General features: G+C 37.3%; 1 protein-coding gene across 6 annotated transcripts in view; it reads right to left on the reverse strand.

The window, feature by feature from the left end:
• Window positions 1–25,803, reverse strand: part of Itsn2 (intersectin 2) — a 127,674-nt gene that overhangs the window by 15,177 nt on the left and 86,694 nt on the right. For 5 of the 6 annotated variants that reach the window (XM_026385822.2, XM_026386585.2, XM_077792092.1 and 2 more), the window contains 5 exons: window positions 25,440–25,485; window positions 25,232–25,353; window positions 24,096–24,192; window positions 23,248–23,439; window positions 780–901 (listed from right to left, as the gene is read on the reverse strand). In XM_026385822.2, the coding sequence (XP_026241607.2) occupies window positions 780–901; window positions 23,248–23,439; window positions 24,096–24,192; window positions 25,232–25,353; window positions 25,440–25,485 (579 nt within the window). Of the gene's footprint in view, window positions 1–779; window positions 902–16,306; window positions 19,479–23,247; window positions 23,440–24,095; window positions 24,193–25,231; window positions 25,354–25,439; window positions 25,486–25,803 lie in introns of those variants that run through there. The other variant, XM_026388046.2, reaches the window with a different exon arrangement.

Genomic DNA, 25,803 nt, shown 5'->3' on the forward strand with positions numbered 1-25,803 from the left:
TCCCTGCCACTGTCTGTGAATCTATGCATCAAAAGTGAGGTACAGGGCTGGGATTGTGGCTTATTGGTAGAGCGCTTGCCTCACACGTGCAAGACCCTGGATTCGATCCTCAGCACCACATAAAAATAAACGAATAAAATAAAGGCATTGTGTCCAGCTACAACTAAAAAATAAATATTAAAAAAAAAAATAAGTGAGGTCTAGCTGGTGTGATGGTGCACACCTGCAATCCCAGCTGCTCGGGAGGTTAAGGCAGGAGGATTTCAAGTTCAAGGTCAGCCAGGGCAACTTAGGGAGAGCCAAACTAAAAATTAAAATTAAGGGGCTGGGGATGTGGCTCAAGCGGTAGCGCACCCGTCTGGCGTGCACGCGGCCTGGGTTCGATCCTCAGCACCACATACCAACAAAGATGTTGTGTCTGCCGAAGACTAAGAAATAAAATGTTAAAATTCTCTCTCTCTCTCTCTCTCTCTCTCTCTCTCTCTCTCTCTCCTCACTCTCTCTTGAAAAAAAAATTAAAATTAAAAAAGGGCTGGGGATGAGGCTCAGTGTTAGAGTGCCCCTGGGCTCAATTCCCAGTACCACAAAAAAAGGGGGGGGGATGTAGTTCACTGGTACAGCGCATACCTAGCATGAGCGAGGCCCTGAGTTCAGTCCCCAGCATTACAAAACGTGATGCCTTGCTTTGCTTCCAAGTGGGAGAGGCCCTGAGACTGACACCTGCCATCCCCTACAAAAGACAGCAGATGCTCCTGAGCTAGCTGGCAATAGCCCCTCACCTCAACAACAAGCTGCAGATCATCCATGTACCGCTCTTCCGTCTGAATCAGCTCATGAATGTAGCCCTGTCTTTTCCTCTCGATTGGCTGCATTGTGTCCAGGGCTTGGAGATCAGCACACCCTGTGGGAAGACAGGGTAGGGCTTAAAATATTATTTTGGTTGTCTTTGTAGAAATAGACAGTTATCAGAAATATGCTATGCTGACAATCTTTCCAAAGAGTGTGACACACAGAGACCGACCCACTGCTTGAGTTAATAACCTACTACTCAGTGTGCCAAAGTGGTAAATTAGCCACATCTGTGATATTTCAATGTGCTCCCGATTTCTTTCTGAGTAGCAATGACAGGATTAAAGTATTTTTAGAAAAGGCCTCAAAGAGATAACTACACTAAGTTTCTGAAGAATCTCATCACCTCAAGACATTTTTTTTTAAATTATTGAAATGTTTTCCAAACTGCAGATCATGAGCCATCACTGGGTCATTATTAATTTAATTTTTTAAAATGCTGGTCAGGCCTAGCATTAAAAAAATTAAATAGACTATCATGTACACAGTTTTGTTAAGTATTATTAAAGTTCTAAATTATGTATGTATTTGGAGATATAAAGTATTTCTTACTTTTAGTTATTGTTAAAAACATGTCTGAGAATCATGTCTCTAGATTTCTCAGAGGAAAGTTCTAAGGTTAGAAAACCTAAAATTCTCAGGACCCAGAGGTTCCCAACAAGACCACTGCCTTAAGCCACTGGAACACAGGAGTTCTAGCTGTGGTTACACTGCAGCCAGCCTGGAGTCACCGAGAGGGAAGTCCCAAGCAGCCTCACACGAGGGAGAGGGGTATTGCATTCACTTTGCATCAATTTATAGGCCCACCAGGAGCAGAACTAAATGTCACACTGTGAACTGACATATTCCAGAATCATTCTCAAGTAGCTGAGGGCTGGTCTGTGCACAGGGGGCAAGGAATAGCTCAGGAAGCTTCTCTGCTGGCAAAAAGCAAAAGCAGATAGGTGCAATAAGATGTGTGGGAGTCCTTGGTTGGAACTGGGCATCCAACAGGCCAAACCAATAGAGAACTTAATCACAGTAACTGAATTTTGGTTGGCTGCAGGAGGCCCTGTTGTCAATTAAGTAAATAAGCTATAAAAAACTAGGTAGTTAAGCAATGATCAATTGACAACTTGATGGAGTTGTAGCCAGTTAGTTGTCTTCTGTGCCTCGCTTCCATCTTCTATAAATGCTTTCAGTTCACATTATTGGTCAGAACCCGTTCTGCTAGCTACCTAACTCGTGAATTGTTTTTGTCTGGTTTTATATTTCTTTGTACAAGTAAACTCTAAGTTTAATTGGTCTAAGGAATTTCTCTTCTAACAGTACCCAGCAAGCATCAACATAGGGCAGCAAGCAGTGTGTTTCAGAAAACTGTGAGGGGTGATGGGAGACAGACCCAATGAAGTGTGGATACTCTTTTGTAGTGGAGGCAGTCAGGAAGGGCAGCAGGGCCTTGGGAATGGAGGACATGTTGTGACAGATGCAGACACACCTCACAGGGAAGCCCCAGAAGTAGAACATGCAAGGATCAGAATTTTTTTTTTATGTGTGTGTGTTACTGGGGATTGAATCCAGGGCCTCAGGCATACCAGGCAAGCACCACTGAGCTCCATCCTCAGCCTGACACTTTTTTTTTTTTTTGGCGGGGGTAGGGAGAGTGCCAGGGATTGAACTCCATGGCACTCAACCACTGAGCCACATCCCCAGCTCTACTTTATATTTTATTTAGAGATAGGGTCTCACTGAGTTGCTTAGTGTCTCCCAGTTACTGAGGCTGGCTTTGAACTCGTGATCCTCCTGCCTCAGCCTCCCAGGCTGCTGGGATTACAGGTATGTGCCTCCAGGCTGGATCTTAACACTTTTTTTTTTGTTTGTTTGTTTTTAATAGTTGTAGACGGACAGAATGCCTTTATTTTGTTTGTTTATTTTTATGTGGTGCTGAGGCTCAAACCCAGTGCCTCATGCATGCTAGGCAAGTGCTCTGCCACTGAGGCACAGCCCCAGCCCCAGCCCCTTGACACTGTTTTTTTTTTAAAGGGAGTTTCTTTTTCTGATTTCTTCTGAATTTTTATAATATTTTTGTATGGATTTGGGCTTATACATCTAAAGAAGATAGCTTTTCTATTTTCTGTAGATGGGGACAACATATTTTAAAAAATTACTCCCACTGTGTGGTGGGTGGTTTGGGGGGGATTTGAAGACGGCAGGTTATATGTAGTGCTACCAAGAAGAAATCATAATGTTTCTGCCATGTTCAAATTAAGCTTTAGTGGGGACTGCATTTTATTCTGTTTCGTCAGGGAGATCTGCAGAGTGTGACTGAGTATAGTGAGCTGGGAAGGCTAATTGGCACAACTGGGCTGTTGTATAGCAAGACCAGACACAAGGCCAGACACCTGTGAAAGAGTGCTGCCTGTGGTACCACCAGGCACTGGTCATGACTGAGGGAAGCAATTAGAACGGTTTCTAAAGTTATCCCAGCTCTTACCTGGTGTTTTACAAACTTCAGTCATTTAGGTTTTACATTCAAGCTCTAGTATTATTTACTTAATATTTTTCTCTAAATTTGCTCATGTTTGAAGTTGAATGTGCTTGTTATGTTTCTTAAAGTCATTGAATACACAATCATTAAAATAAAATGGGTCCACCTGGGCACTGTTTTGCATGCCAGTGCCTTATGTACTATGGGATGTTTGCATCACACTCCAGGAAAGAGTGATTTATATTAAAATTCACAAATAGTGGCCTCTTCTGGAATAATAGCTTGGAACAATGAGAAAAGCCTCAGGTACTTAATCATTACAAAGTAGGAACACATGTAACATATGTTCATCAATGAGCACGAGGACAACCCTTGTCCACTATGCCTAGTGACGCCTTTGCTTTTCATTACATGGCTCTTAAACTTCTCTCCTCTGTTCAAGTTTCCAGTCTGACTCCTGCCCTCCCCTCACAACAAGTTTCAGGAGAAAAATAAAGACGCAGTGCCCCTTGTACTTGCTGCTCACTCCTTCCGGGTCAGGGGACAAGGGAGTCCTAGTCCAGCATCCTTAACTTGCCCTCTCCTCAGGACCCTTCATAATGCAATCTGCACTTTACTTCTTCCTTCTTAGGCCGTGAACAGGGTTGGGTGTTTCTCCTGACCCACTATTTAAAACAAACACAGCATCCTTCCTTCAACCCTGATCCCTCCCTAGTACTTCTCTTTCTGTCTCATTGCTAAAGTCACAAAGGGGGTCTACAGTGCTCCCTGTTACTGCTCTGATCCTGCCTCCTGTCCCCTCCCCCACTCGACACAGCTCTCAGTTAGGCAAGGAGGACCTCAGCATTGCCAAGCTCAATGACCCCTCCTGGCTGTGGCCTCCTCTACCTGCCCACAGCACTGGCACCTCAGATGAACCAACTCTTGGGAGGCTTGAGTCTCTCCTTTCTCAGCCTTTGTGACTTTCCTTTCCTTGGTGCCTGCTTCTGCATTTCTCTCTCTGCCTGCCACCAGGCTCTCTGCTAGCAAATACTGAAGTAGGAAATGGTTGTTTCTGTCCTGTAAGGTCAAATGAATGTGGGCCATGTGGCAGACCGCATACTGCTCTCTTAGGGCCACAATGCACATTAGCTTAATAAGCTCTGAGAAGTCCTGCACTAAAGAAGTATTCAACTTAATGAACCCAGACTTGATCAGAGAACCTTCTTGTTTTGAAGGAAGGGAGGGTAAATCTTGAGAAACTAAGGAATTAAGGATTTATGGATAGAACACACCCCTTTGCCATCTCTATACCAGCACTGTACAATACAGTAGCCATTAGCAACAAATTACTACTGAATGCTTGAAATGTCACTAGCCCAAAGAGACATGCTACAGATGTAAAATACACACTGGATTTTGAAGACCAATTTCCAAAAACAAGTAAAATATCGCATAAATAATATATTAGCTATATATTGGAATATTTTGGGAATACCGGACTAATTAAATATCAGAAGCAATTTCATTGATTTCTTCTTACTTTTAAAAAAATGTGATTGCTGGAAATTTTAAACTTATATATGGGCTGTGTTTGTGATTCACATTCAATTTCTGATGAGCAGCTTAAGCTAGCCAGCATATTTTTTATGTTTCTTCCCTCACAAAATATTCAGTGGCTCCCACCAGTTGCAAACAGAAGTGCTAACTCAGCAGCAGAGGGCTCTGGGTCTCTATAGTCTGGCTCCACCCATCTTTTCATTTCCCTGGCAGAGGCTTGGTTCTCCTAGAGGTCATACACACTTTCCATGGCTCTGCCATTGCTGTTCCTGTTGCTTCTACTATCCATAGCCTGGTTCTCCACATAGAACCAACTTACTTAGCCTCTGAGGTGCAGGTAAAGGGATATTATTTTTGGGAAACCTCTCCCATCCCTCGGTCCCTAGACTAGCTTCTCCTTTGTGTTTCCATGGTATTTTTCTGGTTTTTTTTTTGGGGGGGGGTGTAGGGTGGGTTGCTGGGAATTGAACCCAGGGCTTCCCACTAGTTAAGCATGCCTTCTCCACTGAACTATGCTTTCCACCCCTGTATCTGCATTAAAAAAAAAAAAATTCTTTTGTGGTTGTAGATGGACAGCATGCCTTTATTTTATTTATTTTATTTTTATGTGGTGCTGAGGATAAAACCCCGTGTCTCACACATGCTAGCAAGCGCTCTACCACTGAGTCACAACCCCAACACCCCCATATCTACATTAAAGTTTTTTTTTTTTGTAGTTGTAGATGGACAGCATGCCTTTATTTTATTTGTTTATTTTTATGTGGTGCTGAGGATCGAACCCAGTGCCTCACATGTGCAGGTCAAGTGCTCTGCTACTGAGCTACAGCCCCTGTATCTGCATTTTAAAATGCATATAATATAACTCATATTGTTCTTTTTTAAAAAATTTTTATTTCTTAGTTGTACACAATACCTTTATTTTATTTATTTTTATGTGGTAGTGAAGATTGAACCCAGGGCCTCGCACATGCTAGGCGAACGCTCTACCGCTGAGCCACAACCCCAGCCCCTCATATTGTTCTTTTTTAATATTTATTTTTTAGTTGTAGTTGGACACAATACCTTAATTTTGTTTATTTTTATGTGGTGCTAAAGATCAAACCTAGGACCTCGAGGTAGGGAGTGCTCTACCGCTGAGCCACAACCCCAGCCCTCATATTGTTCTTAATCTGCATAGTTATCATATCCAGGTTTCCCACGGGAGGTTGAAGATTTTGTCTTAACACAGGTCTATAATAAGACGAGGCACAGTGCTCTGACCACCGGGGGTCAGGCCACATTTGTTAAGTGGTATAATATGGTTCTTGTCTTGTTTATCCCCAGATCCATTTCTCCCCTTTGCCTGCTTTGTTCTGGCTGCAAGGAAGACAAGCTTTCCTTTTAGTTGGCTTCTGCCTGGGTTTGGCCAATGAGAAGAGGTTCTGGCAGGAGACTGAAGATAACAGGGGGGACTAGAAAAAAATCCTCCCACCAGAACAGTGAGATGGTAAGAACGCTTCTGTCTCTGCTGAGTGAAGAAGGAAATGCTGGGTGGGCTTGCATATCTTGGAGTTCAAGAATTCCTCAACTGATGAATCAATATGAAAATTGGTCTTTGGCTGGTGATACCCTGAGGGTACTTGGCCAAAGAATATGTATGATTGGTCTGGAGGATCACTCTCAGTACTTTGGTTCTCAAGGATTTCCACAGAAAACCTAAAGATGAATGAAAGCAAAAAAAAACAAAAAAAAAAAACAAAAAAAAGTAACCCTCACCCCCCAAAATAAGGATCAAATCCACCATAATAAAAAAGAGAATTAGAACCTCCCAAACATAACAAAATATAAGTAGAGATGTAAAATATGTTTAACATAAGACCAATATGAAGGACTTCAAACAATAAGAATAGGCAGATTTGAAAAAGGAATAAAAATAACAAATATTATCATGGACACATCTGAGGAAAGAATTAATAAATCTGAAAACAGATCTAAAGAAAACAGCCCAGAAAGAAAGAGATGGAAAAAATGGAGGTTACAAGACACAGACTGTGGCCTAACTCATATATCAGAGAATAAAAGAAAGCAGTGAGGTAATATTGAGATCACAATGGTTGAGACTTTTCTAGAATTGATGATATAACTCCTTACAATTTCTTAAAGGAGGAACAGTTATTTCTGCTTAGAAAAAATAAAATAAATCCATATTCAGATTATAGAATACCAAGGAGGCAAAAAAAATGATTAAACAGAAAAGAAAAACCAAAATAATCACATAGGAACAGCCATTAGAGTGGCTGCACACCTTTACACAACAATAGAGTGTAGAGGAAAAAAACAACTGTCAATCTAGAAATTGAATTATACTACCATTCCTGAATGGGGGAGAAACAGACATTTTCAGGCAAAATCAGCAGGCACTTACCACTAACAGACACACTGAGGAAATATTAAGACGTGTATTTCAGGAAGAAGGAAATTGACTAGGAAGGGAAAAAATGAGATATAAGGAAGATTGGTAAGCAAAGATAGTAATAGGTGAAAATTCAAAATAACCATTGACTATATAAAAAAATAATAATGGCTAAGTTGGTGGGTATAAATAAAAAGTGGTTAAAATACAAACCATAGTAATCTGAAAGAGGAGAATTATTCTGTTTGCATTGATCATGAGAAGATACTGATCAAATTTAGACTTCATTAAGGCAAACATATGGTAAAAATGAAAAAGTAACTACTGACAGAATAGTCAACACACAATTTCCAAATCAGTACAGGAAATAAAGAAACTTGCTCAATGCAGTGGAAGTCTGTGCTGGTAGAACAAAAGAAGCAAAGAAAATGCATGGAAAATGAAAATATTATAATGTGACAAATATAAAAAGTATTAAATTGTCCTCATCAATGAAAATGGCTTCAATCTGTCAGTAAAAATAAAGATTTTAGATTAAAAATACTAAAAATAGAAATGTTGGAAGTAGAGGGCTGGAAAAAAAACTATATGAACATAAATTCTCAATAAGCAGCTAGGGAGCCTTCATCAGCAACAAATTAGGCTTTAAAATATCTGCACAAGGCAATAGCAATAACTCAACTGGAAAATGTAATAATTTGTAACTAACAGAAAGGCCTCAAAGTGCAAAATAAAAAGTGAACAGAATTATTACCACCCTCACTGACCTTAAGAAAAATAAGATAGCCATAATCATAGAAGTGGAGTTTAATATCTGTATCAATGAAAATTCTTAAGACACTGAAAGATTTGAACACCGTTAACAACCTTGATATAATGAACACTTATACAAGAAAATACACTTTACACTTTTTTTTTGTACTAGGGATTGAACCTAGGGGTGCTCTATCACTGAGCTACATCCCTAGCCCTTTTTATTTTGAGACAGGGTCTCTCTAAGATGCTTAGGGCCTCTCTAGGTTGCCGAAGCTGTCCTCCAACTTGAGATCATCCTGCATCATCAGCCTCCTGAGTCACTGGGATTACAGGTGTGTGTAAGAAAATACTTTTTTTTTTTTTTTTTTAAGAATCCACAGAACCAGTTTCAACAAATATCAATAATTTGTATTACTATGGGCAAAAGATTTACCAAATATAGCAAGAAAAATGTAGACTTAACATTATTTTCAAACGCTTTAAAGAAGAGAAGCTTCCTAATATCCCAGGTAGTTTCCTCCTTTAGTAACAGGTTCTCATTTTACTTGACCTACCCACTAATCCTTGTGATGAGTGATACCCCTCTCTCTCTCTTTGTGCTATGCAACTACGTAAACACTCTACAACTGAGCTATCTCCACAGTCCTCTTCCTCCTCTTTAAAATCCTTTTTCTGTTGGCTTCTAGTTAGTACTCTCCTCATATCTTCCCACCTCCCTGCTCAGCCTTTCTGGAACCTTAATGTTGAGTGCCCTCTCCTTCAATTCCTGGAACTCTGTGTGCTCACAGCCTTGGTGATCTAGTTCACTCTCCTGACTTGGGATGTACTGAAATACTCCAGAATTTATACCCCACCTCTACATACCTGGATGTCTACAAGGCACATCAAGGTAACAATTAAAAGCCAACTCCTAATCATCTTGCTTCAACCTGCTCCTCTTTCATTATTTTCCACCTAGGTCAATGGTAATACCATCTCTCTGGTGGCTCAGGCCAAGATCTCTGGAGACATCTTTCATACCTCTCTTACCACACTCCACATTCAATTCCCCCGTTGGCTCTATCTTCAAAATACATCCATAATTTGAACCTTCTCACCACATTTATCACTTCATCCTAATTCAAGCCACCATCATTCACACTCAGATTACTGAACTGGTGTCCTAATGGACCCCCTTGCTTCTGATCATTCCCCCCTCCCACTTTAATCTAGCAAGCCAGGGTGACCCTGTTAAAACTATCTCAGGTCATGTCACTCCTATGAGTAAAACCCTCCCAAGGTTTTTCTCACTGCAAGCAAAAGCCAGAGTTATTACAAACAGCACACAAAAACTTCAATAATCTCTCCCACCTCCTCAATTATCCTCCTCGTTTCCCTTTAATGATCTTCCCTCTCTTCCGCCCTGCACTGGCCGCCATGCTGTTCTCATTACAGGCACAGTTCTGCTGCAGAGCCTTTGCCTGTGCTGTCTGTCCCTCTGCCTCAAAGGATCCTCCAGACAGCCACCTGGCTCTTTACAGCTATCCCTTATTCCCTTCAGGTCTTTGGTTCAACATCACTATTAGGAAGAAGCTTCATTTGAATATATTTAAAATGAAATCCCTTGATCCATGTCCCCCTCAGCACTTCCCTATTCTGTTTCTAAACACTACTCACTTTACTTGTTTTGTTTTCTGTTTCACTCTACTCAACTGCTATCTCCAAGAGGTCAGGATTTTTATCTGTCTTATAATTGGCTACACACCCCACCCCCCGGCTATATCAATAAATGCTTATAGGATGTGATATGAAGATGAACTTGAACTTCAGGGGACAGTACAGCAACATTAAGAAGAGATGGTCACAGACACTGATGAAAACTTCTTGACAGATTTTTTTCTGGTGGGCAAAGAAGAAAAATAAGAGATCATGGTTACTATCAGCTCAAAGTTCCCAGAGAAATAATTAGCAGTGGGTTGGGCCAAAAGACCCTCACACTGTGGCAGAATATGAAGATAGGGAGACAAGTTATGAAGACTCTGTGTCCCACCATCACAGCTGGGGACCACTGTGCTGTTATAGTACAAGCAATAACAAGAAGCCAAAGAGAGATCCTTAGGAGAGGAGAAAAGATCTAGAAGATTCCAAAAGATGAAGGACAAAAGACAATGTGCTGACTAAAACAGAGAAGGCTTGTTCAGATTATGTAATAAGTCCCAGACAAGTGCTGGCCCATTCTGAGCAATGGCCTAGAATAATGCTATTCTCTGTGTACTCAGTTAAGTAGTCAGAGTAGCACATAATGGTTTTGTACTGTGTTTAAGCTCAGTGATAACATAAGATTTTAACAGTAAATCCAGATGACTAAACCAGGTGCATTTATATTGCAGGTTGCCTTTATATTGAAATTTTATTAGGGCACTAGAAAATTACTGGATATTTTATTTTGTGAAAGAATAATAGCCTTTTGGGCTGGGGATGTGGCTTAAGCAGTAGCGCGCTCGCCTGTCACGTGTGAGGCTCTGGGTTCAATCCTCAGCACCACATAAAAATAATATAAAGATGTTATGTCCACCAAAAACTAAAAAAATAAATATTAAAAAAATTCTCCTCTCTTAAAAAAAGAATAATAGCCTTTTATCTACTTTGCAAATATTTATTAAGTACAGTGTACCACAAAGCCTGTATATTGTGTTTTTATTTTTGAAAATTTAAATAATTCTTGAACAAATTTTTACTTATTTTTTTTTTCCAGTAGTGCTGGGAACAGATCTACCACTGAGCTACATCCTCAGCTCCTTTGGACAAATTTCGAAATTACTGTGTCTTTTGATGACTACCATTTGTTGTTGTTGTTGTTGTCATCAGTTACTATGTTGCTCACTTAAACTCAAAATCTTATTGCAATTTAAAGCCATAGACTATCAGAAAGCAAATACATGGCTATCAGGAAACTGTATTCTAGAACTATCAAAGCAAGTCTGTTGATAAATTCAAGGGGTTAAAGAAAAATTTTATTGGATTTGTTTTTAGTTTTTAATCTACTTTAAAATTTTATATGCCTAAGGTTAACAAAGGCCATTTAATGGTAGGCTGAAGTACTAAACTATAGACCCAGTCTCCTAGAGCAGTTAGTTCAAGCTGTATTTGTACTCTTTCTAGCCTGCCAGAGTCCCATCACCGAACTCAATTGAGGGAATTAATGCACTCTTATTATGAAGCTGCCTTTTTTTTTTTTTTTTTTTTTTTAATACTGGGCCCTGCATGTGCTAGGCAAGTGCTTAGCCCCAGAATTTAGATTGTTGTGAAGAGAAGTCATGAAACATGTTTCTTCATGTTTACCCAACATAGAACTTTCAATTCCAACAATAAAAATAGTTACCCACATGTGATCTATCTTATAATGCAGGCAACTTTAACCCCTCCTGTATAAATACAGCACGTGAAGCTTGGTGGTAAGTGGCTTACTGTAGACTTCAGAACTACCAGATCTTCAAATCTAGCGATCTGGATTCCACTCTTCCACTTGGAAAGAGCAAGCTGTATTAAGTGGTGCTTATACTGCATCCACTGAAGACAGTGTGTATAAACCTGACCTCGTCTTATGCCAAAATGAATTGTGGAGGGAAAAGGATTTAGGATATTTTTTTTCTGAATGCTAAATAGCCCAAAGCACTGCAAAAACCAATGGGGGTCTTTCTCTCCTTTAAATCTTGTTTGTGTCTAAGTAAAGAAACTGGTTCCTTTATACACTCCTCTACTGCACATACTTACTATGTAGCTAATAGCTAATTACAAATCTATATACTGTAGCACTTTCTACCAGTACACCAGTTACACAGTACTATCCTGGGGCAATACGAGTTTTATAAGCACATATATTTTCTCTTGGTATTATTGAAAAGCCTACTACACCTCTAATTTCCCCCAATGGAATGATTATACAACTCATTTTCAACTTGTTTATGACTAAGTAACTGGAGACTCTGCCCCAAAGTGCTGAATTTAGGACATACTCATTCTCTACCACTTCCTGATTCTGATTTCATGGTGGCTAACAGATAATTACAGGTGACATAGGAATCCAGTGGAAGGTTCTTCCAGGATAGCCTGGACTCATCTAACACAGTTAATTTTCTTCACCCTCTTATCACCTCCATCTTGAATTAACTGATGATTGATTGTTCTGCTTTTCCAGTTTGGAAGAACAGCCAGCCCCCAGGAAAGATGGTGGTGGTATCAAAATGCTTACTGCATCACTTGGTACACAGCAAATGTTTATTACATGTTAATTATTATCTCTAGCATCTACTGTGAGCCAGGCAATGAACTAATGCTTTACAAATGCCTAACCCTCACTGTAGGTATTTCTGTCCTCATTATACAGACAAGGCTAAAGCTCAGAGGGTAGAACCAGGGTTCAAAGCTACTCTATTTCCCACTGTGCTCATTTTATTACCCTCTTTGAAAGACTAAGTGATTTTTGCCTGTTAATAACAGCCTTAATAATGTCTTCCTTAAGAACATCCTTCATAAGTTGTTGTTAAAGACTAACATTAAAAAGTGATTTAAGCTGAGCTCAGTGGTACATGCCTGTAATCCCAGTGGCTCAGGAGGCTGAAGCAGGAGGATCGAGAGCTCAAAGCTAGTCTCAGCAACTTAGTGAGGCACCTAGCAACTCAGTGATACCCTGTCTCTAACAAAATATAAAAAAGGGGGCTGGGGATGTGCTCAGTGGTTAAGCACCTCTGGGTTCAATACCTCCGTACCCCAAAAAAAAAAAAAAAGATTTAAAAGCTAATTCTAAAATTTATATAGAGAAGCAAAAGACCCAGAATAGCCAATACAATACTATAGAAGACAAAGGTTGAGGACACTACTACTCAACCTCAAGGCTTATTTAGTTTCCACAAATAGGGGTTGAGGATGTAGTTCAGTGGTAAACTACTTGCCTGGCATTCATGAGGCCCTGGATTCAAATCCTAGCACCAACAAAAAAGAAAAATAGTTCCAACAAATGGTGCTGAACAAGTGACATATATATCCTTCGTGAAAACTAAAATGCACCATTGTCCCAAGACCCAAATATGAAACACAACATAGAACATAACTTAGGAGAAAATCTACCTGTTCTTGGGTTTGGTAAAAACTTTTAAGGTATAGTCTATAAAAGAAAGAACTGATAAGCTGGACTTCACTAAAACTTTCTGCCCTGTGAAAGACATGGTCAAGAAAGATAAGCCACAGACTGGGAGAAAATATGTGTAAAAGACATTTATTTTCCAAAGTATACTAGGCACTCTTAAAAACAAGAAAACAGCCTGATTTTTAAAATAGGCCAAAGATCTCAATAGAAACCTTACTAAAGAAGATATGCAGATGGAAAATAAGCATAGGAAAAGGCTATCAACATTAGATGTCTTCAGAGAAATTCAAATTAAAACAAGACACAATTACACACCTATTATAATGGCCACTATCCATAATGCTGTTGAAACAGGGGACATAGAGCAATAGAAGTTCTAACTCACTGCTGGTGGGATACCAAATGGTACAGCCACTTTGGAACAGTTTGGCTGTTACAAAACCAAACATAGACTATGATTCAGCAATCATGCTCTTTGGTATTTACTCAAAGGAACTATAAGCCTTTGTCCACATAAAAACCTGCACACAAATACTTATGGTAGCTTTATTCATAATTGCCAAAACTTGGAAGCAACCAAGATGTCTTCAGTAAGTGAATAGATAAACAAACTGATACCTCCAGACAACAAAATATTATTCAGCATCAAAAATAAGAATTATCAAGTTATGACAGATATGAAGGAAACATGTGCACATTACTAGAAGAGCCAAGATTAAATGCTGTATGATTGTAACCATGTAATGTTCTGTAAAAGCAAAACCAAGGAGATAGTAAAAAGATCTGTGGTTGTCAGGGTCTAGAAGGGAGGGAGGAATGACCATGTGGAGCACAGAGAATTCTCAGGGCAGTTGGATTACTCTGAAATGTACCATAATGGTGGATACATGTCATTATGATTTGTCCAAACTTACAGAGTGTCTAACACCAAGACTTTAGGCAATGATGACATGTCAGTGCAGATGTATTGCTGAGGTAGGGGATGTAGATAATGGAAAGGCTAAGCATCTGTGGGGGTGGAGGGCATTAGAATATATAAACCTTCCTTGTAGTTTTGCTGTGAACCTAAAACTGATCCAAAGTCTTAAAAAGTGATTATGCAGAATAATAACTCCATTAGAAAATAAGCTAAAGATCTGAATAGACATTTCTCCAAAGATATAGAAATAGCCAATAATCTCATGAGCCGAGTGCTGTGGTGCATGCCTGTAATCCCAGCAGCTCAGGCTGAGGTAGGAAGATGGCAAATCTAAAGGCAGCCTGTCTGTAAGTAAAATAAAATATAAGAAAAGCTGGGGATGTGGCTCAGTGGTTAAGTGCCACTGGGTTCAATCTCCAGCATCTACCCCCTTCCCACCCCAATAAAAGTAGTGAAGTACACTGAAGGATCTTAGAAAAGTACTTACACTAATAAGTCCTCAATAAAGAATGCTTTTCCGGGGGCTGGGGTTGTGGCTCAGTGGTAGAGCGCTTGCCTAGCACATGTGAGGCACTGGGTTCGATCCTCAGCGCCACATAAAAGTAAATAAATAAAATAAAAGTTAAAAAAAAGAGAATGCTTTACCTTTTTCATTTTCTGGTACTAGCAATGGTTGCACAGCTAAAATTTCATTACTTTTTAAAAATGGGGCGACATTAGCATAACAATCTATTCTTGCCAAAAGTGTTTTCTGTCTTCATTTGTTCCTTTCACTATTCCATCCCTAACTGTGGGTCTCAAAGGTCTGTTCTTCTCCCCAAGAAATCTCATCACCTTTTTCTGGTTTGACAGCCACCAGTATGCACGGTAGTATACCATTCCATCAGCTGATGTCTTTCTGATGCTGTATATTTTATTTATATCTGTCCACTTTCTGGACAATGCTATCTAGATATCCCACAGGCACCTTATAAATAAAATCCTAACTCATCTTCTTCCCCCAACTCTGGTTCTTTACTGCAATTGGTGGCACCATTATCCCACTGTTACTCAAGATACAAACCTGGGAATAACTGACTCTTCTACCTACTCTCACATTCCACTGATCTTCAACTCCTGCTAATTTTCCCTCAGAACTCTTTCTTCAGTTTTTCTCCACCATGGCTGTATGTCAAAATAACATGGAGAACTTTAAAAAATCCCCATGCACAGGCTGAACTTCAGGCCATTCAGGACCAAGTCATTGACAGTTTTTTTTTTTTTTTTCCCTAGAAAAACAAGGCAATCTATGATTTAACCATTGGCCTGTTTCTCAAGCCTCAACTTCCACTGGTCCTGGCTTTGCACTGCCTCTAGCAATACTGAACTGTTTATGATCACACCTCCAGCCCCCAGAATCTGGCTTGCCCTACTTATCATAGGGATCTGGTAGTTGCTTCCTCCAGGATGTCTTCTCTCCCTCACCAATCTGTGGTTGAATCAGGTATTCCTCCTCTGTACTCCCATGGAGCCAGTAAGTATCTGTTGCTGTTTTTTTTTAATTAACTGCTTCTGCACCTGATTCCCTCACAGAGCTATGCACTACCTAAGTCTAAGACCCCATCACAATCATTTCTGTATCTCTAGTACCCGGTACTCTGTTTGAACTCATGTAAATACTCAATACGTGTTAGTTAGATAACTTTCCAGGGATGAGGAAAGTATTTTAGAAGAGGTTATTTATGGTATGCGTTGATGGTTTAGATTTTGATCCATATTTTTCTTTTCACCCAAGGCCATATAGAACTACCAACTTAATTACTTAAGTGTAATATTTTGTTTGACTGTGATGGCCCCAAGCATTCACTGAAGGTTCTTTTATACAGACTTCTAATTCCTACTAAAAAGTCTTACTTCACATTTGCAGTATTAATTGGTAAGTTCCTTTTTAGAAAAAAAGCTGTAGTAAAAATTGTTCAGTAACACGAGAGTCTATCCGTATCTTAGATTTTATTTTTCCTTTAATTTTGTAATTAAACTGCATATTAAAATCAAAATTTCTTTTTGCTTGAGGTAAGTATGATTATCATAGATCAAATAATCTCAATTTATTTTGCCCCTGTGACACAAAACAATTTGCTGGCCTATACCCAGAGACTACATTAAGAAAAAAAGAAATTCCAAAGACATTTAATCACACCTACATGTAACAATTAAATATAAATTTTAAAGGATGCTTCAAAAGAAATACACAATACAAGTAATGTAGTTTGTGTCCTTTTAATAAACACACTTGCATAGTTATATTACAATTTTGTAAAAATAACAGATTATCTCATGCCAAGCGTGCCCAGCATTTGCACAATCTCAATACCTTTAATACTATAGTTTTCAAGACACACAAAATAAAAATTTAAGGCAAAAACAGCACTTTGCAACAATTTAATAATTTATTACATTACAGTAGCATCACAGTAGCATCAAATAATGCCACTTTAGGCAAAAGTCTCTCAATATTTCCATTATAGATTTTATTTACAAGAATTCATAACTTGGTAAATTCATTCTAAGAAAACTTGGCAAATAAAGCTTTGGACTGGAACTGGCATTTCTTTCTCTACTTTTCCTTTCCCACATTCTTTCTTTTAAACTACAGTATTCATAGTGCATTTTGAAACATTAAAAATAGCAATTAGACTTTTTAAAATAGTTGGATTATTTCAAAAGGACTCAAAGTTTTGGAGAAACTATATAATGAATAGAGTTGATTTTAATTTTTAAATTTTTTCAAAATCAGCTTTGGTTTTAGAACTGATTTTTCATGGCTGGAAAACTGGTCAAGTTTAATTACATACTTTAAAAGTAATTATCACATACTAAAACATATAAACAGGTATTTTTATTCTTTTCCTCCTATTCAGTTGTACTCCCATTTAAAAACTCTGTTTCTAATAACCTCTTTCCTTCTAAGCAAATTGAAAGCTGCCTTATAGTGAATGAGGAAGAGAACAAATACACGACTGAATGAGGTATTGCAAAGGATTGCATGCACTTTTAAATAAGTCTCATATATTACTATATATGTCATATAATTTCCTTTCTTTTTAGCTTTCTCTCAAAAATATATGACAAAGTAACTACACAAAAGATATTTCAGTTAGTACAGTTAAGTGTTTTTCCAGACTGACATTCATCAACACTATGTGATTTAATCCATACGTACCCAATGAACACATTATTTTAAGACTGATTATAGATGTTAAGCTGCACCTGAATGTCATTCCCAATAATCTATATTTATCAGTGTAAAAGTGAAGTGATTTGAGATACAGAAATACCTTTGAAATAACTTATCAGTATATCAGATAAGCCCCATTCAAAATTACAAGGAAAAACTGTAAGAGCAACTAATGTGGTTAATTAACAGTGGTCTGATTTTTATTGTCAGTATTTAAAGTAACTGTCCTGAAACTTAACTCAAGAGTACAAAACTAGAAAGTTCAGAAGGTAAAAGGCAAGACCAGGTAATCCATATAATTTGGAAAAGTCAGTTGAATTCACAAGGACTCAGTCTTTGCACTGTCTCTTTTTAGTGACTGCAGGCAAATATATTATTCTACCTATAAAATGATATTATTATTGCTTTCCCATTAATGTCGTATTTATAAAATATGGTGATGATGGCAATTGCCAAACATGTGCTCCCCATCTCAGGGAGCACACATACATCTCTCTATACTCCAAAAATGTGAAATATCTGGGAACACAGACATTTGAACTTTGTGAGGTTTTAACTAAACTACTGATTCTTTCTCATGTTGTAAAGTTATGATTTAAAAAATTTATGACTAAAATAATTCATTCATAATGTATAGGCACATTACATAAATATTACTCAAAATATACTTCTAACTTAAACTGGGAGGTATAAAAACATTTCGATTTTCTTAAAGAACTCTGTGAGCAAATAAGACTGATTATATGTACATTTTTCCTGATAATACTTAGACATTCATGAACAGATTGCACTGCAGTTTGTAAACACTTAAAATTGCATAAACTCTCATTGATTTTCAAATATAGTATAATACTGTCTATTAAAACTTCTTTTTGTTTCAGCTAAGTACTCTCACATCTACTAGTTCATAATAATGTCTATTACTTTAAAAGTGTTTCCACTCAAGGAGAAGTAGAATCCTATGCCAAAGCAGTCAATGTGGTTGAACAACAGATCCCCGCCAGAGAAGCTGGGATGGTAAAATCAATTTCCTAGCCTCAAAGAAGCTTCACAAACATAGAGGAATGCCAGCTCTTAAACATCCTTCCTTCACTGAGTCCTTGATTAGAGCCTGTATGCCTGCTTCGGGGAAATTTACACTCTTTAAGGATTCCTTATGATCCTTACTAAATACATTTAAGAGTGCCAACTAGTGTCCTTTTGTGTTCTGGGCATGTAGTCACCTAATTAAAATAGATAATGTGAATTTTGACTTTAAAAAATATTAGAGATATTTAAGTTAGGGAGGGTTTCATGTCTCACAGTCAATGGTGGGAATCTTTCATTTCTGAAAAATAATCCATTTTTAGATTATCAATAAAGAAGTAAAAACTAAATGCTACAGCTCATGATACAGTATCTTCATCAGCCCAGAGCACACAAAGATCCTATAGGAACTACCAAAGTACAGTGCTTATTCTTGGGCAGTTGAAGCAGACTAAACATACACAGCCCACTAAGCACACACCCACCAGAGCAGGCCACTTTCCTCTTCTGTGAGATAAGAAAAGCTCTACCTAAATGTTATTGCTCCCACTCCAATTACACAAAAAAATAGAGAAAATGTTATTTCCAGGTCTTGGCCTTTCAACAATCTGAATATTGACACTCATATAGTGGCATATTAGAAAGTAATATACAGTGCATATTTCAAGGCAGATCACCGAGTGAGCCAATTAAGGGCTCATTGTGTTTAGGATTAGATCAAACATAATAGTGGAACATAAGAAAACTTCACCTCAATTCTGTAATGAACATACATGTTGCAATAATACTAGAAAAGCATGGCAGCCCATTCCAAACCAGAGAGAATAGTTTGTGCAAATAGTGGGTCTTTGTGTGTTTGAACTCCCACCATGTAAGGGCAAACTCAATATGCATGCTAATGACCTACAATTGCCAAATTAAAAAAGAAGAAAAATGCTAAAGGATGCCAGAGTGAACAGCAGGGAAAGCCACACAAAGACCCACTATCCTTGAACTTGTTACAAATAAATTTTAACTGTAAATCAGAAACACAAAGAAATAATCACAAGTGGCTCTAACATTCGAACGAAGTAAATGAATTGTGTAGGAGATATTTGATCAGGGCTGCCTGCCCTGACTCCACGCTAGAGTCAAACTTGGATAGTGGGTCTCTGGGGTGCTTTCACAACTGGAAGACAACATTGGGTCCTAAAAAAAGAAAAATGAGGAATAAAATGAACATAACGCAAATTAGGTGGGTGAGAAAAAATTTGACTAATAATAACATGCAACATCAACTAAACAAATTTGAACTATTAAAAATCTCAATCTTTAAAAATGTTCTAGTTACATAATAAAATGAAAATAATACTTACAAGGGCCAGAGAAACACAAATGGTAATCTATAATTTAACCAGCTCTTAAAGCCTCATGCAAAGATTATAGACAGATGATTCATTTCTAAAAATCTAGATAGTGTAAAAAAGGTCTCAAATCACTTCCTATCTTTAAGGATTAAACATTTTCTGAACCATTTCCTACTAAAGTTATGGGTTTATATAAACTCAATGTGAATTTCATAGCTACCAATACAGTTAACTCTATTTTTCATCTTTGAAAAAGCAATTATGACTCTTAAGTTTCTAATAAATAATTATTGCAAGTGAACAAAACTGATATTCTTTGGTCTCCTAGGTGATTTAAATGGTTGTTTTATTCAAACAAGAAGCTTTCTTAGAAGAATCTATTTGTGAATTGTCTTGAGAATTACAGAATTGAGAGCTCTTTTATTCCAGGAAGGATGATGACTGTTGGTCATTAGTTGAGGCAAAACAATAAAGTATTCAGTTTTTCAATATACTCAAATTAAAAAAATATATATATATATATCAACCAAAAATAAGGTAAAAGGTTAAGTTACTTGTAATAAATTTATAACAAAGAGAACTTCAAAGTTTCTTCTATTTTGAAATAATACCTCAAGCATTCTATTTTCCGAGCTCTCAATATGTAAAATGATCAAGAAAATAACTGGTGCCTCCTCCCATCCCCAACATCTGCCTTTCTAGCAAACTGTTACTACTTGTCCTTCATGTTCCAGATTAAAAGCCCTCTGTGAAGTCTTCCAATGATGACATGCCTTCTCCCCAACACAGATTAGGGAAAATCCCCTATTTGTATAAATACTCTTTATAGCCACTGTTATACTTATCTGAATGTCTGTTCTCCACCACTTAATCTATTTCACATCAAGGACTGAAGCATTGGTGCAAGGATTTTTGTGCTTATATTCCCAATGCTTTTAAGTATGTAGAGGACATTTAAAGAATATTTATGAAATGAATAAATTTTTTCAATGAATAGAAATGTTGACATAAAATCTGAAAACATCATAAAAAATAAAATCTGAAGCACATAGAAATTTTGTTCCTTTAAAATTATTGTGTAGGTCATTTACTTTGCCTTTTCTTATTTCTATGTTTCAAAATTGCTATTTCTTATTTTCCTTCAGGGAAGGCTTGAAAGTGGTTGTCTTCTAAAGTTGTGCTGCCCAATACAGTAGCCACCGGCCACAAGTGACTATTTAGGTTTAATTAATTAGCCACACTCCAGATGCTCAAAAGGTACATGTGGCTAGTGGCCACTGTACTGGATGGTGCAAATATAGACTCTTTCCGTCACTATAGAAAGTTCTATCCGAGAGAACTTCACAGATGGGGGCCTCACTTCAGGCAGACTGAAGCTCTGCCAGTTCTACCCACACAAGAGTGGTACACAAAGCATTCTCTGACCAAAAGTAATCTGTATGGATAACTAGTTTGATTATCTATTTTCTGTATCGTTTGTGTATTGAACAATTTATTGGCAACCTATTATGCTGTTTAAGAATAAAAAGTTGTCACAACTTCCTGCAAAGGTTAATTTCCCTAGAAGGGAACCTGAAAGGACTGTCATGGAATAAGGGGAAAGAAAGGAAAAGAATGGGACATGATGCTGCTCTTCCTTTAGAATAAGCTTTTATCTGTTATTTATATTCCTCATTGAATGAGGCTTAATTGGAAAAAAAAAAAAAGTATTTCACCACTGGAAAATGAGATTAAAAATAACTAACAAAAATTTTAAAAAACATCACTTTAGATCATAGATGCTACAAAAGCTAAATGTACAGAGAGGATGGAATTAATCAGAGATCACTAGCAAAGATCTTTCAGCACAGTTAAGTTTCAAAGTATCAACCACTCTCAGCTCCCAGAAAGGTGCTGCAGGTAATTCTAATTATAAATGGATTTCTAATTTATCACTGGAAACTGAAAAATTATCAGCAGAACTTAAAAATGGCCATTCATCAGGCAATCTAAATTATTACCATTTTCTTTACCACTTCTCCTGAAACCTGGACTCTTCCTCTTTCCAAATTTGAAGATTTAGTTGATTTACTAAAGGCGTACTTTCTCCCAAGATCAGAACTATCTTTACAAAGCTCTACAGTGAAAACACAGATGTGGTAAAGAATAACTATTCAGTGTGCAACTGGATCACAAATATATCTCAGTTTTGATTGAGTTACCACATATGTGTTCTCAGCAGCTAAAAGAAAATGAAAGACTAAATCTTAATTATTTCACTACAGTGATAAAATATAAATCATGACTTATTTTGTAAACAAAATTAAAAATTGAAAGGATAGGGAAAAATAATATACATTTTATAAAAGTAAAAATTTATTTCCAAGTATGGCTTATTCCCTAATTTATTATTAATACTGTGTTTACTGTCAACTATAAAGGATAGGTAACTACTAAGAGATGTTGTTTTTCTTTTTTTGGTACTGGGAATTAAACCTAGGGGCACTCTACCACTGAGCTCTATTTCTAGCCCCTCACCTTCCTTTAAAAAATTTTGAGACAGGGTTTTGCTTAAATTGCTGAGGCTGTCCTTGAACTTGATTCTTCTGAGCTGAGTTGCTGGGATTACAAATGCACACCACTACATACAGCTTTGTTTTTGGGAGGGGGCGGTTACTAGGGATTGAACCCAGGGGTGTTGTATCACTGAGATACACCCCCAGCCCATTTATTTTGAGACAGGGTCTGGCTAAATTGCCCATGTTAGCCTTGAATTTGAGATCTTTCTGAATTGATGGGATTATAGGCATGCACCATTAAGTCTAGTGAGATAATTTTATATAATACCAAATTTCACACTCTGAGGTCTGGACCACTGTTCTGAAAATAGTAAAACAGATCTTGATTCATACATTTTTTTCAGTGGCATGAAGTGGCTATCTAAAGAATCACCTAATGAGGGTTTTGCAAACAGTTTAAACAGCTTATTTAATTTTCTTCCAACCTAGATGATGAATAAATATCTGGGAAATAAATGAGAAGGTTGCAAAATTAATGGCATCTGTACACTAAAAGGCTAATTCTGAATAGATGGATAGGGCAATTATAGTTACTTGCTATATTTTGTTAAGCTGAAAAAGAGCACTGGACACTGAAAAAAGAAGTTGATGGTGAAGGGAAGCTGCAGTGTAGATGGATATCACACCAAAGAACCCATAAGAGAAATTATACATTTAAAAAAATTTTTAAAAAAATATTTTTATAAGTTGTTTATCTATCTATCTATCTATCTATCTATCTATCTATCTATCTATCTATCTTTATGTGCTGCTAAGAATGAAACCCAGTGCCTCACACATGCTAGGCAAGTGCTCTATCACTGAGCCACAACCCCAGCCCCTATACATTTTTTCAGATAAAATCTAAAATTAAGGTTGAAGGCTAGGAAAAAGTATTTAAAATAGTGTAACTTTTGATCTTGTAAAATGTCTCCTTTTGATTTTTCTTTAAACATTAATCTACATTTGCTGTGAGTGCTGAGTTTAAGAGCTGATCTAGGGCAGTAATAAATGTTGTACTGCATATTAAGGTTTTCACACCAGATGCGAGGTAAATAATTTGATATTACTCACACTGCTGACTTGGATCTGAGTCTGTCGTCATCTTAACGTAGTTTGAAGGAAAGAGACCAGTTACTCCATTGGCTTCTCCTTGCCACCAGTCTGGATCGTCTTTGTTCATAACATTGATAAGCTGTCCCTTGGAGAAGTTGAGCTCGTCTTCATTATTTGCAACATAGTCATACATGGCAATCACCTGACATACTATCAAAAATAATAATTAAACAAATTAATTATCCTACAAGGATCAAAACTATTCTTAATGGGGAATCTCATGAAAATCAAAGGTAAATCAGTAGAGAAAAGGGACAAGGGGGTGGGAGGAGGGGAGGAAGGAGGGAAGTGTTGGGGAGTCATATAAGTCAGATTATATTGTTGAACTGTGTGCATATATGAATAAATAACAAATAATCCCCTGATTATATACAACTAAAATGTACCAATAAAAAATGTGAAAGAGAAAAAAACAAAAACAAAAATTTCTAGAATTTAAATTACCCCAACATTCAATATTAAAATAGGCTAAAATTTTCCTACCTTCCTGCCCACATTTCTTGTCTTACAAAAAGAAGAATTAACAAATTCTGGTTAAAAATCCAAGAGAACTGCTTCACTTTAAGTACAATGGTGTAGGAATTCCATGTTGAAAAATTTCAAGGAGTAAAGTGGCTTAAGTTATCAACGAGCAGTTGGCTGTTCCTACATGGAACTTTTCAGAAAGGAAGTTATCAGTGGCATGTTACTTTTAAGCAGATGTATGGAGGGGACACATTTTTCATCTTCCAAAGAGTTAGTCTAAGAAGTTGATGAGTTTTAACAAAGCTCTCCAAGATGAAGTACAAATTAATCCATTTTCATACCAGCATGAAAGGCAGGTGTGGTTCTTTCACTGCTTGGACCCAAAAGTTTAACATGGCTGGCAGGAAACCATCCCTTCTGACGCTTTTTTCCTCTGGCCTATGGAATTAGCAAAAGAAATACACAATTTAAAGATGAGATCAGAAACAATCACTGAGACATAACTTGAAAAATTACAGAAATCTTGGCCATGTAATAAATAATTTAATCTTGTTCAAAGATAGGTCAGGTGTCTGCACTGGGCTACTGGGAGGTAACCATCTCTAAATCCTTGGCATATTCTGACTGATAAGTGTCTTAGTTTATGGGAGTTGTGGGCCCCCACTGATCTCTAGGAGTCATAAGATTTTGATTTGCAAGAATGAAGCTATGTTTATCTCTGCATTAATAACCATTATTAATTTTATATAAAAATATAGTTATACCGCTCATCATTCAACCCTAAAAAACTAGTAAGGACATTTTAGAACTGAGAGAATAGTGCTCTTTCTCTCTCAAAACATATGCTGCAGCCATCTGTTGACATTTTTAGAAAAAAACAGACTCACTTAGGTCTGAATTCTGTTTCCCTGCACTGCTGCTTCAAAAACCTAAGATTACTGGAGGACAGTGCAATGCATTATTTTCTGAGTACACTGCCTGAATCAGGTCTTTCTCCTAGAGGGCAGACTACACCTGGGCCTATCCCAGGCCAAGATGATGCTATGCTTTCCTTTAAGAAGGTGATTGAGGTTTTAGTAAGGCATGCATTATTGGAAGACAACTGTCTTCAGAGAAGATTGTTCTTTCAATTATTACTTATAATTATATCAACTCAATTGTACTAAAAATGAAGAGACAAAAGACTAGAGGGAGGGGCTGTGGCTGTGGCTCAGTAGGACAGTACTTTGCTAGCATGTGTTAGGCACTGGATTTGAACCTTAGCACCACATAAAAATAAACAAATAAAGTCATTCTGTTCATCTACAGCTACAAAAAGAAAAAAAAAAGATGACGATGACTAGAGGGAAACATAGTACACTAAATGTAATATGCTATAATGTTGGTACTGATTATGGGTGATACAAAATTTTTATTGATTTTTTTTATGAGCAAGCATTATTTTTGTAATAAGATCAACAGATGTTAAAAATATTACCTGTAACTCCCCTTGCCACCATCCACTTGCGTTTTTTTTCAAAATTAATATTAACTGCCCTGGTGCAAGGCTAAGCTGTTCAGCACCAGAAGCAACATAAGCTGAAGTTACTTGAGCAATCTCTGAAAAGAAGAAAAACAGAATTATGAACTCAAGATATGACACAGTAAACACTTCAGTAATTTTTTAAGCTCACTATTATACATACCAGGTTTTTTGTTTGATGTTCCAGATTTTCCAGCACTCCCAAAATTCTACAGGAAAGAGACATTTTTAAAAAAATCATTTCCAACAATCCAGAGGTAAAAGTACAAAGGTTACTGGGATTTAAAGAATTCTAATTCCCAGGATTTTTCTTTCTTTAAATGCAACTCAAAATGATAATTAACCTTACATAAACCAAATAAGAATCCAACAAGGAGATCTGGTCGGTTAATGGAATATATAATATGCAAGTGGGTGATGTCATCACTGACTCAAACAAAAAAGGCTCATTATCTCAATCTTTCTTGAATATTAAACATGAATATCTAGGCCAAGTGCACCCCAGTCATTAATGGGATTAACATCAA

Source organism: Urocitellus parryii, chromosome 12, assembly GCF_045843805.1.
Source record: "Urocitellus parryii isolate mUroPar1 chromosome 12, mUroPar1.hap1, whole genome shotgun sequence".
In the NCBI taxonomy this organism is placed as follows: Eukaryota; Metazoa; Chordata; class Mammalia; order Rodentia; family Sciuridae; genus Urocitellus; species Urocitellus parryii.